The 16,906-nt window shown below is 49.3% G+C and overlaps 2 protein-coding genes across 2 annotated transcripts; one reads left to right on the top strand and one right to left on the bottom strand.

Annotated features, from left to right (window-relative positions):
• Nucleotides 1-71: 71 nt before the first annotated feature.
• Nucleotides 72-3,353, top strand: ASPHD1 (aspartate beta-hydroxylase domain containing 1). The gene is made up of 3 exons (XM_045875294.3): nucleotides 72-1,087; nucleotides 2,246-2,359; nucleotides 2,889-3,353. The coding sequence occupies exons 1-3, from the start codon at nucleotides 208-210 to the stop codon at nucleotides 2,996-2,998; spliced, it is 1,104 nt and encodes a 367-aa protein (XP_045731250.1). The 5' UTR covers nucleotides 72-207; the 3' UTR covers nucleotides 2,999-3,353.
• KCTD13 (potassium channel tetramerization domain containing 13) lies at nucleotides 3,318-16,534 on the bottom strand. Its single transcript, XM_045875295.3, has 6 exons — nucleotides 16,095-16,534; nucleotides 14,625-14,794; nucleotides 7,089-7,178; nucleotides 6,945-6,997; nucleotides 6,085-6,280; nucleotides 3,318-4,096 (listed from the first exon to the last, which is right to left on the bottom strand). Exons 1-6 carry the CDS (start codon nucleotides 16,339-16,341, stop codon nucleotides 3,860-3,862), a joined length of 993 nt encoding a protein of 330 aa, XP_045731251.1. The 5' UTR covers nucleotides 16,342-16,534; the 3' UTR covers nucleotides 3,318-3,859.
• Nucleotides 16,535-16,906: the final 372 nt, after the last annotated feature.

The following is a 16,906-nucleotide window of genomic DNA, read 5'->3' as shown; positions in this document are numbered from 1 at the left end:
CTGAGGGAGAGAAACTGCCGGAAGGAGAAAGGAGAGGGGGTGAGGGGAAAGGAAGAGGAGAGAGTTGAAGGAGAAAGAAGAGGTAGAAGGCGAGAGAGATAGAAGGAAAAACAGAGAAAGGAGGGTTGGGAGGTACTTGAAGAAGGTGAGAAAGAGGGAGATAGAAGGTGAAGAGAAGACCTCAGGAGAGAGAACCAAGAGTGGGAAATGTGGAGGGGAAACAGCCCAGGGGGTAACCCGGGAGCAGCCACAGAGGGAACCGGTGGAGACCTGGGAGGACAGGGGAACTGGGGTCTGGAAGATGCCCCAGGCCTCCTGGTCAGGGCCTCCCTGCCCATCATGCCTGCGTGGCCATCGCCCTTGGCCTCCTCAGCCCTCACCCTGCTCCTCGGAGCCCTCACTTCCCTTTTCCTCTGGTACTGTTACCGCCTGGGCTCCCAAGACATGCAGGCTCTCGGGGCTGGGAGTCGGGCTGGGAGTGTCAGTGGGGGACCTAGGGGATGCTCTGAGACTGGCAGGCCAAGCCCAGGGAGCTCTGGGGAGCCTAGGGAAGGACCCAGGGCAGAAGGCCTAGTGAGCCGTCGCCTGCGGGCCTACGCCAGGCGCTACTCCTGGGCGGGCATGGGTAGGGTGAGGCGGGCAGCTCAAGGTGGCCCAGGCCCTGGGGGAGGGCCGGGGGTCCTGGGCATTCAGCGCCCAGGCCTGCTTTTTTTGCCAGACCTGCCCTCAGCCCCCTTCGTGCCACGGGATGCCCAGCGGCATGACGTGGAGCTCCTGGAGAGCAGCTTCCCTGCCATTTTGCGGGACTTCGGGGCTGTGAGCTGGGACTTCTCAGGGACTACTCCTCTGCCTCGGGGCTGGTCCCCACCCCTGGCCCCTGGGTGCTACCAGCTCCTGCTGTACCAAGCAGGCCGGTGCCAACCCAGCAACTGCCGCCGGTGTCCGGGGGCCTATCGGGCACTGAGGGGGCTGCGGAGCTTTATGAGTGCCAACACCTTCGGCAATGCTGGCTTTTCTGTCCTCCTGCCTGGGGCCCGGCTTGAGGGTCGCTGTGGGCCCACCAATGCCCGGGTCAGATGCCATCTGGGTAAGTAGATGCTGCCTACAGACAACCTCCTTGCCTCCATGATTCCTCCTCCAGACTGTCTTCTCTGCCACCAGAGCTTTCTACACTGTGCTTCTGATCATGCCTGTCTTCTCGGAAGTCTTCCGTGACTCCCTGCTGCCCACAGCAGCATTTTCTAAGCTTCGATTACCTGCCAACCATCTTCATAAGCTTTGCCATGGTCATTTACCACCTGGACTATGTTTCTTGATACTGATTCCCCTTACATTTTGTTTCGCTTATTTATTTAAAAGGAATCTTTATAGAACAATGATAATCAGTATTACTTGCGCTAAAATAGAAAGTACCCATAAAAACAAATTTAAACTTAAAAAAAAAGCTTTAAAAATTCTAGTTAAATACTCTAGTCTGAGACTGAAGCCTACCCTACCCTAAATAACTTTGTTATTTAATGCAGGGTTATTTAAAACCTTGTGTTGCCTAAAATCATTTCCTGTGCCATCAGTTTGATGTGTCCTTCACTTCAAAGCACACTGGCTTCAGGATCAAGTCCAGATTCTTTCTCACCTTATCTCCCAGCTGTTCCCTTCCTCCCCTTCCCTCCCACCACACATCAGATCAGGAGAGCCTTCTGGTTGATCCTGGCAGATGCCACACTCGATCCTCAGCCTAGAATGTCTTTCCTCCTTATCACCTATCACCTCCTGGAAAAATACTCAATCTTCAGGACTCCCACTTTCAAGTGCCACACCTCCTCTGGGGGGGGGGTCCTCCTTTTCCCCATCATTTGAGTTGGCTGCTCAGGTTTCTCAAAGCACTTTACTGTGTTGTGGTCCTTGGGCCAAAATGGATCTATTAGTTTTATACTAATGAGGGCCGAGCACACAGTAAGTAGGTTCTTGAACTAAATTGGCAGAAGCCCAAGAAGAGATGCCGCTTCCTCCGGGAAGCCTTCCCTTTTCTCTGGAACAGTAGACTGTGCTTTGCACTGCCTTTCCCTTATCTCCCAGCACTTCTCTCATCTGCTACTATATTGTAATTACATCTGGGACACCTTCCAGAGAGCAAGGAGGGACAGTACATGGGGCGTTTGAAGACCTTCAAGCTGCTTTTTGACTGAATAGGGTGGGCCCCTTTGATGGAGGCGGGGGTGTTGGATGCCTGGATCTCTTTCCACAGGCCTGAAGATTCCTCCCGGCTGTGAGCTCGTGGTCGGGGGCGAGCCCCAGTGCTGGGCTGAGGGACACTGTCTACTGGTGGACGACTCCTTCCTGAACACAGTGGCTCATAATGGTAATGGGCTCCAGTTCTGTTAGGAGGCAAGAGAGACTGAGTGGAGGGGAATAGAGGCTGCGGATTCAGGCGCAACTGGCTCCCTGTCCTAGCACTACCACCTTCCAGCTCATGACCTTGAACAAGTCACATAACTTCCCCCAACACCTGTGAAGTAGGGCGACCACCTTCTTTAGCAGGTGACTGCAGGGATTAAATGAGGTCATGGAGGTGCACAGCAAAGTGGTTAACAAGGCCCTGGGCCTGGACCACCCGGGTTCCTGTCCTACCTCTGGCACTTACTAGCTGTGTGACCTTGGGCAAGTTATTTAACCTCTTTGTGCCTCAGTTACTTCGTATAAAAATGGGAATAATCATGGTACTGACTTGCAGTTTGTTTTGATGAGTAAGAGTTAACACATATAAGGGGTTAGAACAGAGCCTGGCACTTAATTGCCAAGTGCTGGCTGTTATGAGTATGTGGTGAGTACTCTGGCAGATAAGTAGTTAATGTCAGCCACTCTCTTGTCTCCATCCCCATTTGCCCTAGGCTCTCCCGAAGACGGGCCTCGGGTGGTCTTCATCGTGGACCTTTGGCACCCCAACGTGGCCGGGGCCGAGCGCCAGGCCCTTGACTTTGTCTTTGCACCAGACCCTTGAAGGAAGGGGCTCCCTTCAGACACCTGAGCTGGAGAGGTGCTGCACTACCCAGGGATGGCTTGAGTGGTAGCCTGGACCTCCTCTACGCTGCAGGGGGTGGGGTGGGGCTGAGGGTGGGAACTGGCCAGCCTACACTGAAATACAGATTTTAAGTCCTCTCCTAACTCCTTCATCCAGCTACCAGCCCAGTAAAAGGCTTGGGGCGGGGGCTCCTGTCCTCTCCCATCCAACTAGCCAAGTACCTCCTTAACACAAGCCATCTCCTTGACCCTCTCCCCCGGAGCCAGCACCAGACCCTCAGCTCAACTTTATTCCAATAATTTAATAGAAAATTAAAATAAATAATATGTAATAGATTGAGAAGATGGCTGAGCTGGTGCAAGCCCAGGCCAGCCTAGTACAAAGTCAAAGGGGTGGGGGGGACTGGTGGGGGAAGGAGGAGGGAGGGAAACTACCCTGCACAATGGGTGGGGAGGCGGCTCAGAACATGGTGGGTGTCCGTAAGGGCTGGCTTGACACTTTGGCATGTACGATGTGCTAAAAAAAGAGAGTGAGAAAGAGAAAAGGGGAATTCTAAATCATTCTAAACCAGCTGGTGAGGAAGATAGCAAGACAAGGATGGGATGAGGGAACAGGCCTTCTGAAGGGTTCTGACTGATGGAAGGGGCTGGAACATACCGTGTTGTTAGCAGTGAGGTGGGAATGAATGGAAAAGGGCCACAGGGAACTATACCATGCAATGAAGGGACATAAGGAGGACCCACGACTTGGCCAGCAAAGCCGGGGCAAAGGTCTGGGAAGGGGAGGGAAAGAGAGAGGAACTGCGTTCCAGTGGCAGGAGGAACACAGAAAGGTCAGAGGTCAGTCCTTGAAGACAATCTGTTGGCCATGAGGACGCTCGTCGTGGGTGATGTGGCGCCGGACATGGATCCTGCGGACACGGTGCTCTCGGTTCTCCTCATCCTCCCCTCGGCCTGCCCCACCACCTCCGGCTGCACCCCCTGTGGCCTCCAGGAGGGCTGGGTCTGGGCCCCGGGGAGTCTCGTAGATCAGGATGTTCAAGGTCTCCTCAAAGATCCGGGCCTCTGGGAATTCCACCTGCAAAAGGCCAGCGAGCCCCAGCTCCTACCCTCTGATGCAGTTACACAGACAGCCCCCCGGCCCAGCTGCTCCTGCACAGGAGCACCCCCTAGCCTTTGCAGTCACGGGTTCTTTGGCCTGGACTATCCAACCCCTTGGCAAATTCTTTACTCAGCAAAGTCATACTTATCCCTCAAGGTCCAGCTCTGAAGTCAGGCAGAGTTACTTTTTTTCTCTCCTTTGCTGCCAAGTCTCTTGGTATGTTCTTGCATTTGACAAATACTGAGTGACGGCCCCGTCCCAGGTGTCGTTCTAGGCACTGGGAATATAGCAGTGAACTAAACGAAGTTCCTGTCTGCAGGAAGTTTACGTTCAAGGGGGAGGACCCAGACATACGTGTACTCAAATATAAACTCTCAGATGGTGATAAATGTTACAAGAAAAAATACAGCAGAAAAAAGGGGTGGGGAGGGTCATGGCCACAAACGTTACAACTTTAGAGAGGGCATTCAGAGAAGGCCTCATTGAAAGGGTGACATTCAACCAGCAGTCAGAGGAGGGAGGGAAGGAGCCAGGTGGGTAAGTAGAGAAAGGGCAGTCTGGGGAACAGGCAACAGCAAGGCTAAGAGCCTCGGGGCAGGGGTGCACTTAGTACAGTATTTGAAGATCAGCAGGAAGGAGGCACAGTGGAGAGAGTAGAAAGGGGTGAAACGAGGAGGTGTTGGAGAGGGACAGAGGAGGTGTCGTGTTGTGTGGCCTGGAGGGACAGAGCTAATATAACTCTTAACAAGCTGCATTCTCATTACTGGTTTATCTTCCTGTCTTCCCAATTACAGTGGGAACTTCTTGGAAGCTGGGTCATTCATTCCTGCATACATTCGATAAATGCTTCCTAGCTTCCACTGCATGGTAAGCGCCTGTCTAGTGCTAGAGAGATAGGAAGAAAAGCTAGAGCCCTACCCTCAAGGAGCTAACCCCTTGCTGCTGCTGTGACACCCTCCTGACCGCTGCAGACTAGGAAGGAAGTATGACCAACTTTGGGGTTGTGAGAGGTTGAAAGCTCATGAGCGAAGGTGTCCCAAAGAAAGCTGTGCTTGGCTTGGGTCTTAAAGATTAGGCACAAGTTCATTAGGCAGGTGGGGATGAGGAAAAAGTCCAAGAAGAGGGACTAGCATGTGCAAAGGTGGGGAGGTATGAAATAGCACTGGGTCTGAGGCACTTCCTCCATATCAAGGTCAGAAGGGAGCAGATGACACGACAGAGGGCTGGTACTTTACTAGACCTTTCATTCACCTGGATTCCAAGCCTGGTGCCGTGCTTGGTGCAGAGGAGGTGCTCAAGCAGTATCTGCTGATGACTGCCAGGTTAATGACTCAGGACTTACAAACTCAGCGTGTTCTTAGAGACCTGTGTGTTCTAAGGCCCTGAGGTTATAAGAACCTATCTTGGGTCATGGACCCTTCTGAGATTCTAACAACTATGGTCCTTCTTTTTTTTTTTTCCCCCAAGATTTTATTTATTTGAGAGAGAGACACAGCGAGAGAGGGAACACAAGCAAGGGGAGTGGGAGAGGGAGAAGCAGGCTTCCCGCTGAGCAGGGAGCCCGACGTGGGGCTTGATCCCAGGACCCTGGGATCATGACCTGAGCCGAAGGCAGATGCTTAACAACCGAGCCACCCAGGCGCCCCGACAACTATGGTCCTTCTATACGGAAAAATGCGTACACACTCCCAAACCTGCACACCACTTCAGGACAGCCTTGAGACCCAAATGGGCTAGGTAAAGAATCCCACTCTAATCCAACACTCGTTTCATACCAGAGGAACAGAGACCCGCATGGGGAAGGTGACTTGCCCAAGGTTACACGAGACCCCAGAACTTGGAAGCGCAGCTCTTGACTCCCAGGACTTCCCACTGCCCGGTCTGCTGCGCTGCCTCTGGCGGGGGGTCCTGGTTGCTGCCCACCACCACAGCCCTCCCTGACCAGGCCCTGAGCCCCTTCTGACCTTGGTCTGCTTCTTCTCCGTGGCATAGACAATGGAGGTGCAGCACACCTCGGCGATTTTGCGGCCCTGCCCGTAGAAGGACCAGCAGCAGATCTCGTCCCCCAGGACATCCTTGAGGAAAAGCAGCCGCCCGTGGAAGCGCAGGGCCAGTTTGTCAAACAGCTCAATGTTCTTAAGGAGGTTGTCATCTGAAGTGCTGAGGACCAGGGGGCCAGGAGGCCTTAGCACACTGGCTTCCTTCCCTCTGTTCCCGCAGCACAGGGGCCCCCTACCTTGCACTCAGGCCCCAGTGCCCAGCAGGGAGCTTCCTCCGCACCCCCCTCCCCGCCCCCACCCCCGAGTCTGGAGTCCGGTTCAGCTGGCCTTGGAGAAGCAGCATTTGCCAAGCAAACACCCGCACAGCAGAGGGGCCCAGTGGCTTCACCTAACATCCTCGCTGCACCACTTCTTGCAACCAAGTGACACCAGGCAAGTTCCTTCACCTCTTGGTGACTCAGTTCCCTCTGTGTCACATGGAGATAGTACTACCCCACACAACCATGAGGATTATGGGCGTTAGTATGTGTAAAGCACGGGAAGCAGCGTCTGCTGCGGAAAAGCCCTTAGTAAATAAATGCTAGCCATGCTCATCTAATCCTCGCCGCCGGAGCCCAGTTTGCCGGTGAGCACGCTGAACCTCCGGGGTGACGATGACCTGCCCACAGTACCCAGAGCTGGAATCTGCTTCCTGGTAGGCATTCTGTCCCTCTGGGTGGCCACAGCCCCCCCACCCTGGGGGCCCCCATTAGGGCTGTGCCTGAGCCCAGCCCCCCACCCCCACCCCAGGGCGGCCCCCCCCCCCCCCAGGCCCTGGCGGTCACCTGGTGTAGGAGTACTTGTTGTTACTGCGGTTGTGCAGGAGCTTCACCACGGGCTGTGGGGGGAGGGGGGAGAGCACGGAGACGGGTGCGGGTCAGGCAGGGAGAGGCCCCCAGCCTCCACCCTACAGGGCTCAGGGGCCTCACCTTGGAGGTGCTGGCCAGGAGCTGCTGCTCCTCCCGGGGAGATGTCACCGTGGGGATGAGGCACAGCGGGGACAGGTTCTCCCTTTTTTGCTGGAGAAGAAGCGGAAGGTGGTTAACAGCACAAAGGTCACTCACTCCCCCACTTAAAAGCCGTCCAAACCTGCTTGTTGCCTTTGGGGGGAACAATCCGGACTCCTTAGTGGTCCACTGAGCTCTCTGCAGGTTCCAACCTCTCTGAGCTCATCTCTACCACTCTCCCTGGCTTGCTGGGCTTCAGCCCTACCCACGGCCTGTTCCTTGTGCCCACCCAACCCTTTGCTGCTCCCCCTGCCTGGAATGGTCTTCGATGCTGTGTGCCTGGCCCCTTCATGCCATTCAGGTAACTCAAAACAGTACCCCTCAGAGGGTGCTGGTCCATCTCCTAAAGCTCCCTGACTAAAACAGCGTCCTCTACCTTCTTCTTTACACGTTAGTAGCTCATTCTTCAAAGCACTGAGGTCCTCACGTTTTCTCATTTTGTTGTATGTTTGCTTACGATCTGTCTCTTCTCACCTAGGGAGTGCCTAGTATACAGTGGATGCTCAGTGTCTGTTGAAAAAATGAACCTGGTTGGGTGGGATGAGGTCTGAGGCAGAACCAGATACATGAGCTTCTTTCCTCTTTTCTGTCTTCCAGAATTTTTATGCCAAACCCCTTTCACCTCTCTCAACCAGATCTTTTTCTCAACCGTAATTCCAGAAGTTTTTTTTTTTGAGAAACTTGTAAGACCTTTTCTAATATTAGGGACGCCTGGGTGGCTCAGTCGGTTAAGCGTCTGCCTTCAGCTCAGGTCATGATCCCAGGGTCCTGGGATCAAGTCCTGCATCAGCTCCCTACTTAGCAGGGAGCCTGCTTCTCCTGCCTGCCGATGCCCCTGCTTGTGTGTGCTGTCTCTGACAAATAAAATCTTAAAAAAAAGACCTTTTTCTAACATTAATATGGAAGAATAAAAGTCTATTATTACTTAGGTCCATTTTAAAAAAAGAGCCAAGAGGAAGGACTGATGCTATCATATATTAAGATATCCTATAAAGCCATACTAATGAAAACAGTGTGGTTTTGGGGAACAAACACAAAACCAATGGAACACAAAAGAGAGTTTGGAAATGGGCTGATGTATATATGAGAACTGATATTTATAAAGGAGACATCACATAACAGTGGGGCAAGTATGGAGTGTGTATTGGTTATTGCTGTGTAATAAACTATCCCCAAGCTTAGCAGCTTAAGGCAACAATAAATATTTATTATCTCAGTTCCTGTGGGTTAGGAATTCAGGAGTGGCTTAGCTGGGTCGCTTTGTCATAGGGGTCTGTCTTGAGGTTGTAGCCAAGTCAGCCAGTGCTGCAGGAATCTGAAGGCATGCCTGGGTCTGGAGGATCTGTGTCTGAGAATACTTATTCACATGGCTGGCAAGTTCGTGCCGGCTCCCCACAGGAAACATCTGATCCTTGTCATCTGGACCTCTCCATAGGGTTGCTTGAGTGTCCTTGCAACATGGCAGCTGGCTTCTCCAGAGCAAATAATCCGAGAGAGCAAGGTGTAGGCTTCAATGTCTTTTATGACCTGGTTTTGTCAGCCCTGTTCCGTGTGAAAGGGAACTACACGAAAGAATGAATACTAGGGAATAAGAATCACGGGGGACTGCCTTGGAGGCTGGCTCCACAGGCCACCTTCTGGCCCCTTTGATTCAAATCCTTCCCATTGAAAAGCACACTCACCCCCTCCCAAGATCCCCAAAGTCTCATCCCATTACAGCATCAGCCTGAAGTACAGAATCCCGTCACCTAAGTCAGTCCAGGTGGGGATGAGGCTCCTTGGGTGTAGTTCCTTAACTACAGCTCCTTAAGTACATTTCTTCTTGATCTGAAGACCTGTGAACTAAAGAGACAAATTCTCTCTCCCACATACCTAATATGCAGTGGTGGAACAGGCATTAGGACAATCAGTGGGGGACTCTTGTTCAAAAGGTTTGGGGGGAGGTAGGTGGCATACAAAAGTCAGTGCTTTGTAGAAATTCTGCAATCCAGTTGGACAAATGTTGGGAGCTCTCTGATGCCTACTCTTGCCAGAAATGATTCTTTACGGCTCTTGGCTCTGCCCTGAATCGTCCTTCCTTTTCCATGAAAGACAGTCCATGCTTGCGGCTCCGTGGTTTCCTGCTTGTAGAGCTCTGGGGGCCCAAAGGCCTCTTCTCTTGTACCGTCTTGATCACTTTTTGTCCAAGCTGGCAGTCTTTCTGCCAACGTAATTCTTTTAAAAACTTAATGGGTGGATACTCATTGAGTCTTGGGGTTCAGTTCATTGGATAGATGTCATACCCACAAATCTTTGTGAGATACGCTCTCTACTTTGGGCGTGTGCTGAGACGGCGGAGGGGCAGCACGGTTGTTTGATCAACAGTGCTCTGAGGCATCTTCTGGGATGTTTCTGAAGTCTTAACAAAGGCTTTTACAATCACATCCTCGGCTTCATCTTTAGACCATGTTTTACTGAGAATGCCCTGTATTTGATCTTTGCTAGAAAGTCATTTGTGAATTGTAACATCATGTATTATCTGGAAAGGTTGGGACTTTTCAAACCCAGTAATTCCTGCCTCCTTGTTTAATTGTGTTCCCTCTTGCTTACCCTCTCCTCTTCTATTTTACTGTTGGCAACAAGAAACCCGGTGGCTCCTTCAACATTCTTTCTGGAAACTTCTTTAGCTACATCACCCAGTTTATTAGGTACATTTTCTACTTTCTACATTACTGCAAGAGACAGTGTTGCCAAAATCCTGCCTCTACATGATGAGGGTTCCCTCTGCACTGGTTTCCAGTAACATTTTCCCCATTGCAGCCTCCTCTGAGGTCATCAGGCTTCCATGAACAGACCCTTTAAAGCTCTTCAGGCTTTTATTAACATTCTCCTCAAAGTCCTGCCAACTGGTGCCCACTTCCCAGTTCTAAAGCCACTAGTACGTTTCAGGCTTTTGTTACCACAGAACCCACCCAGATACCAAATCTGTTATCCACTGCTGGGTAACAAATTACTACAAATTTAGCAGCTTAAAACAATAAACATTTATTATCGCACAGTTTCCGTGAGTTGGGAACTTGAGATTGGCTAGTTGGGGGTGGTCTGGGTCAGGGTCTCTCAGGAAGTTGGGAGTCCAGATGTTGGCCTGGGCTGTAGTTATTTGAAGACTTGATTGGACCTAGAGAATCCGCTTGTTAGAGTTCACCCATATGCCCGGCTGTGTGTGCTGGCTATTGACAGGGGGCTTCCGTTCCTCACTAGTAAACTCTCCCTTGGGCTGACTGGGTGTCTTCATGTGGCAGCTGGTTTCCCCCAGAGTGAGTGATCCAAGACAGAGGCAAAAATTGCAATGTCTTTTATGACCTAGCTTTAGAAGTCACACACTATCACTTCTGCAATATCCTATTGGCTACATAGGTCAGCTCTGTTCAGTGTGGGAGGGGACTACACAAGAGCCTGGATAAGGAGGAAGCAAGAATTGCTGGTGGCTATCTTGGACACAGGCTACCACAGAATGTTTAGTAGATGGCACTGGAAAAACTAGCTCACTCTCTGGAGGACAAAAAATTGTTAAATCCCTTCATAATTCACATTTGTAACAGTGAATTCCATTTAGATTAACAGACCCACATATGAAAGATAAAACTATAAAGCTAACAAAAGATGTAGATAGAATGAAAAAAAAAACCTTCTTAAACAAGACCCTACAAGGATATACCATTAAGCAAAAAAAAAAAAAAAAAAAAAAAAAGAGGAACTTGACATCAAAATCAAGATTTTCTCCAGTTGACAACGGAAACTGACTTTACAAATAATTTCACGTAATAACTGAAGGAATGACAGAATTATAATTACTCTACAACCCTAATGAAATTATTGATTCAGGTAAGGATTCTCAATTGGTTTGTGGTTGGTAAGTAATTGCCACTCACACAGTGCCTAAACAACATCACACAGATTAGTTTATGGTTGGCAACAAGGAGGTGTAACTATAATAGAGGGATCCAACCATCACCACCTGAATCTAGGTAACTCTGAGTATTACTAATGATGGGTCCTATTAGCAATATTATGGATCTCTCAACACAATATAAAATATAGAAAATTACCTAAAATATATTCTAATCAAAATGTTATAGTATCAAGCCTTTAAATCTACTGTTGGGGCACCTGACTGGCTCAGTTGGAAGAGCACATGACTCTTGATCTCAGGGTCGTGAGTTCGAGCCCCATGCTGGGTGCAGCGATTAGTATACTAAAAAAAATAAATTAATTAAAAAAAAATAAATCTACTGTCTAGTTTACAGAAAACTCAGAACAGGGTATAGTACCAAACCAAATGATATCATAAGGAAACAACCAGGCAAATTTGGAAAGTGGGTCAATGTGCAGGACAACTGGTGGTCTTTTTTAACAAGTCAGCATGAGCAAAAAAGGGATGGTTTGGGGTTGAAAGAGACTTAGAGAACATAATAACCAGATGTAATGCAAGGATCTAGACTGGGTCCTGGTTTAGATGAACAAGGCATAAAAGATGTTTCTGGAACAAATGGAGAAATTTGTGTATACTCTGGATGTTAGATAAGAAGAAATTTTATTGACACGGAAAGATAGCAATTATTAACAAACAAAGCAAATTACAAAACAGCACATATAGCATGATCATATATATTTTGGCAAATACACACACACACACACACACACACACACCCCTGGAAGGGTATCTGGAGCTTTTATTTTTTTGATCATCTGTGTTTTCTAAATTTCTACAATACATACATATACTGCTTTAAAAATAACAAATGGTTATTTATAATAAAAAAATCAAGGATTTCTATTCAACAAAAGATGCCACAGACAGGTGACATTTTAAGAGAAAATACTGGCGACAACTAAAACTGACTAGAAATTATCTGAAACAGACTTTCCCAACTAGGATTCCTCACCTGAATCTCAAAATCAGCAAATAAATAGAGTACCTATTTTCTCAACTCTTCCAATGATGATTGGAAAATAGTACCATTCTAGAGGCATATGAGGAAAGTAGATTTATTATGTACAATACATGTCTTCGGGCTTAATTCTCCCTAGGAACTAAACTAAAATATGCAAGGATCTTCTGCAAAGCAACAAGAAAAAGATAGGAAACTCAGTAGAAAATTTGGTAAAGAATATGAATAGGCAATTCACAGAAGAGGAAACCACAAAAGCAAGTAAGCATATGAAAAGATGCTCAATCTCATTAGTAATTAGAGGCATGCAAATTAAAATGAGATCACTCTATACCAATCAGATTAGCAAAATCAGAACACTGGCTGATGCCAGGTGTTGCTGAGAATATGCAGAAACGGGATCCGTTATGTACTGCTGATCAGGAGTATAAAGTGCTATAGTCATTTGGGAGAGTAATCTGATGATACTTGCTGAAATCCATTTGTATGTGTTCTATGACCCTGCAGTTCCACTTCCACCTACAAACACGAGAAACCCTGGCCCAGGATCCACAAGGGCACATATATAAGGATGCTCATGGTGGGAGGTGGCACCGTTTGCAGGGGAAGGAAGGTGGAGGCAATCTAGGTCTCCAACCTCAGGGGAATATATAAATAAAATACAGTGAATACACGCCATAGATTCTTGTGCAGCAGTTAGAAGCAAAGAACTAAATGTACAAACAGCAGCATGAATAGATCTTGAAAGAAGTGTTGAATTAAGAAACAGAACACACAATCCATAGCTCAAAGCCATTTATGGAAATTTAAAACGAATACATATACAAAACGAGGCTTTTAGCTTTTCAGAGGTACAAACATAATCTAAGTATATGTATCAAAACATTAGAACTGGAGGGGTACCTACGGGTAAAAGGGAAGTGGGCAAGGGGCTGGGAATAAAGGGGAAAAATAAAAAGAGAAAAGACTTATAGAGACCCATGATGATTAAGTACCCCACACTGAGGAGTAGGATGAACTCAATTCTCTATACCTGAATCTTAAAAACAAAAACCAAAACCTCCACACGAACAAGCAAACTCTGAGTGGGCTGAGGATGGGAACGGTGTCAGGGAAACCTGGTAAAGGAGGCAACTGGAGCAGAGGAAAAAGCACTGCACTGGGGAGTCAGATAACCTGGGGCTGAATCTGAGCTCTCTGGCTTACTGGCTGGCTCTTTGACCTTGGATGCATCCCCAACGTCCCGCCTATGTATCGAACAGGGGTACAAGACGTACACACAAGCAGATAGCAGAATCACTCCCAACACACAGCGGGTATGAGGTAACACGGGATAAATGTACAACTACAGAGCAGGAACCCATTTTCAAGATCATCTAGTTCAATGGTTTTCCAACTCCAAGTGGTGACCCATTCATGGGTCCTGAAATAAGTTTAATGAGTCCCAAAGAGCATTCAAAAGAAAGAAAACAATATATCAGCATGTATTTATAAAACTCTGACTGAAGTTATATATATGTAAGTATAAAATACATTTTTTTCCTATGGGATGCAGTTTGAAAAACATGCATACTGCCCAAAGGAACTCTATACTTTTGAATTTCAAGAACCAGTAAGTATTCACCAAGCCAACAGAAAGTTGTTCATAGTTGCCACTTCTTAATATATAAAGGGCATCAAAAAAGAAACTCTCATAATCTCCTATTAATATTGTATCACTAAAGAAAGGACATTTTTAACATTGTAAAAATAGAACAGAATAAAAGGCTTTATGTAAAACTCATTACACTGTACCTATTTTTCTTGTTTCCCTATCTTTTGGAATGGAGGACAGAACGCCAGAGGTAGGAAATGACTCAATCAAGGTCACTCAGTCAGCTGTGGTAGAGGTGACACTTAACCCACAGGTCCTGGCTATGCTTTCTAAGCTCTTCTCCTCAGAACCCTAAGAGATCCACAGAAGAGAAGCCCAGCAGCTGGGGCTGTGGAACCCCCAACCAGTTTTATTAGGAGCAGCTCTGCTTCTAAGATTTCATGCTAAAAAAAAGTTAAAAACAAAAAAAACAAAACCTGGCTAGGGGTGGAATGCTGCCTCCCAGGATAGGACCAAAACACAGAGGTCATTATAATTTAAATTTAGGTATTTTTTTTCCTAGTGGCACAGGGAGTTATTTAAAATTTCTGAGCAAGGGGGAGAATAAATTGTGATTGTGTTTAAGGATCATCACTTGGGTGGCAGTGTGATTGCCAGATTAGGCAGGGAGGAGCCGCAAGGAGAGAGCAATCATTTAACTACTGCAACAGTCCTGGCATGAGGTGGTAAGGGAGGTCCTTCTTGAGGCAGCAGGGATACACAGGAAAGCACCCCCAAATTTTCTGCGGTCATGGCTAGTCACAGCCAGGCCACAGGCAGCCTCTCCAGACAGTACCCCATATGCCTCCCCTCTATTTTTTAACGTCCCAGTATCTAACTGCTTGGGCAGCTCTCCAGAGACATGGGCATCGGGTGGGACCCAGGGCCCCTCACCTGCAATGCTAGCTGGCAGTCCTCAATCAGGCCCTGTACCAGGTAGTAGCGTGCTTCACCTAGGAGCTCCCCCAGTTCTCTGGTACTCTCAGGCAGTGGCACGGACCCATCCCGCAGGTAGTTGAGGATTGTACCAAAGTGGCGGCCGCTCCGGTCAATCAGCACCCAACCTGGTGGAATGGAGAGAGGCAGAAGGAAGGATGGCTTTGCAGGGGTCCCTGGAGCTACTAAATTTTTATGAAAAACAGATTCCAAAGCTACAAGTCTGAATACTGATCTGTCTCAAACCTCTGCCATATCCAAGAAAATCCCTTTAAAACATCTCCAGTGAGTTCCCCATAGACCCCTTTTTAACATTCGTAGACACAGAGAATTAATTCCCTTCCAAGTCTGTTCTACACTGAAAAAGTTCCCACCGTGAGAAAATGATTACAGATTACCTTATCAACAAACTCTAACCTTTAGTGTTAATCCTGACCATCCTATTTAATTAAAATACCCACCCCACCCTCCAGTTCACTACCATTTTAACCTTTATGTTATTCATAGAACTTACTACTATCTGCAATTACAGGTGTTTTCTGTACGTGTATTTGCTTATTATTCTCCTCCTGCCCCCACAAAAAAGTCCATAAAACTAACCTTGTCTGACTCATTTTCCACTAACTGGCACTTTACAAATACTTGATTAATAAATAAATAAATTCTTCAACTTCAGATATTTGAAGACTGAACTCCACCTCCCAAACTTTAATTTTCCTGCTCTTAAAATCCTTGTTGTACCCCCTCTGAATACCTTCCCCCACCTTCACAAAAACTTTATACAGTTCCACCTGGGCATGTGGGTCCCAACCCTGAAGGCAACACTCCACCAAGGTAAGGTTCACCTGCCAAAGAACTGTCCACCCTCCTCTCTGGTGTCCATGGCAAACCCCAAAACAGCCTTTTCCTACAGTCTGCATTTAGAGATGGATCCCTAGAATGTACAGGGACCTGTGTCAGAGGAACACAGAGACAGACAACTCCTCCAGGCTGGTTGTTAGCAGTGCTGAGGTAGAGAGGCAAACATGAGGCTGGGCAGTTGGAAGGAACATGTAGGTTGCCCGGAGGGTGCTGCTGATAGCAGGGCTGGTTCCCAAGTCGTCCGAGCTGAGGAATAAAGGGTGGGAGAACTGGAGGGGACTGATAATAAAAATTCTGAAGTGACATGTTGAATTACTTACCACAGCACCTGCTGGAGGGGGGCGTGTGATGTCCCATAAATGTTGGTTATTGCTGGGAGTAAAGGACTGAGAGAGCAGGGGGATCATGAATGGGAAAGGGGCGATGAGACGGGACGTGGGGCTGGAGGGAGGTGAAATGAGTGACTGGACGGTAGAGAGACGAGAGGGTATGGGGAGACTGGGCGACGGAAGGCTGACGGGGATCTGGAGGATGCGGGACCACACAGGTAAGGGCGGCGCGGCGTACCTCCCGCGTCGGTGAGCACCTCCGCGCGGCCGCTGAACATGGCCTTGAGCATGGTGTCCTGTCCCGTGAGGGTGCGAAGCGTGGTGTAGTGCAGCGAGCCGCCCACGTTCAGCTTCACGTACTTGCTGTTCGGGGTCAGTGTCTTGAGTCCGTAAGCGGCGGAGCCAGGCTCCAGACCCGAGGGCTTAGGGGCTTCTAGGGACGGGGGGGCCTCGGCCGCCCCCGGGCCCGAGGCCTCGGCCGACATGCCAGAGAGTGGCGGCGGACGGCGATCCTAGGCTCTCTCCGCGCCCTCCGGCGGCTCCCAAAAACCCCGAGACCCGAGTCCTCGAGCCGGCCCGCCCGGCCCGCACGCCCACACGCCGCCGCTACTCAGCCGCACTGGCCCTCAGCCGCATCGCGCCGACGCCGCCCGGAAGCCGGGGCCGAGCAGTTGCGCAGGCGCGCCAAGGTCCCGCCCCCGACCTCGCGCGCCGGCGGTGCGGAGCATGCGTGGTGGCCTTGGGCCAGTTGAGAGGTAGCGCGCCACCTGCGGCGGGGTGGGGGCGGGCGCGAGGTGCGCTGCGCCCGCGAGTCGTGGGCCTTGGTTGGAAGGCGCGCTCCGCCGCAGGGCTGCTGTGGAAAGCGAGGTCTCCGCCGGGGGGTTGGTCTCTGCCCTCAGAGCGCTTCGCGGGCGTGAAGGGCAAGGTTTCCCGCCTCCCATCCCCGCGCTTTTGACAGACTGAGGAGAGCTTCGAACAAAGCAGCAAGGGAGACTTGTACAAGAGGCTAAAGTGAGGTGGCCTCCTAGAGGAGGTGACAGTAGTGCTAGG

This window comes from Mirounga angustirostris, unplaced genomic scaffold (assembly GCF_029215605.1).
Source record: "Mirounga angustirostris isolate CCGP_5_RB_7025 unplaced genomic scaffold, mMirAng1.0.hap1 SCAF_5, whole genome shotgun sequence".
Taxonomy (NCBI): domain Eukaryota; kingdom Metazoa; phylum Chordata; class Mammalia; order Carnivora; family Phocidae; genus Mirounga; species Mirounga angustirostris.
Note: the sequence above shows the minus strand (reverse complement) of the source record. Positions and strands in the feature narration are given on the sequence as shown.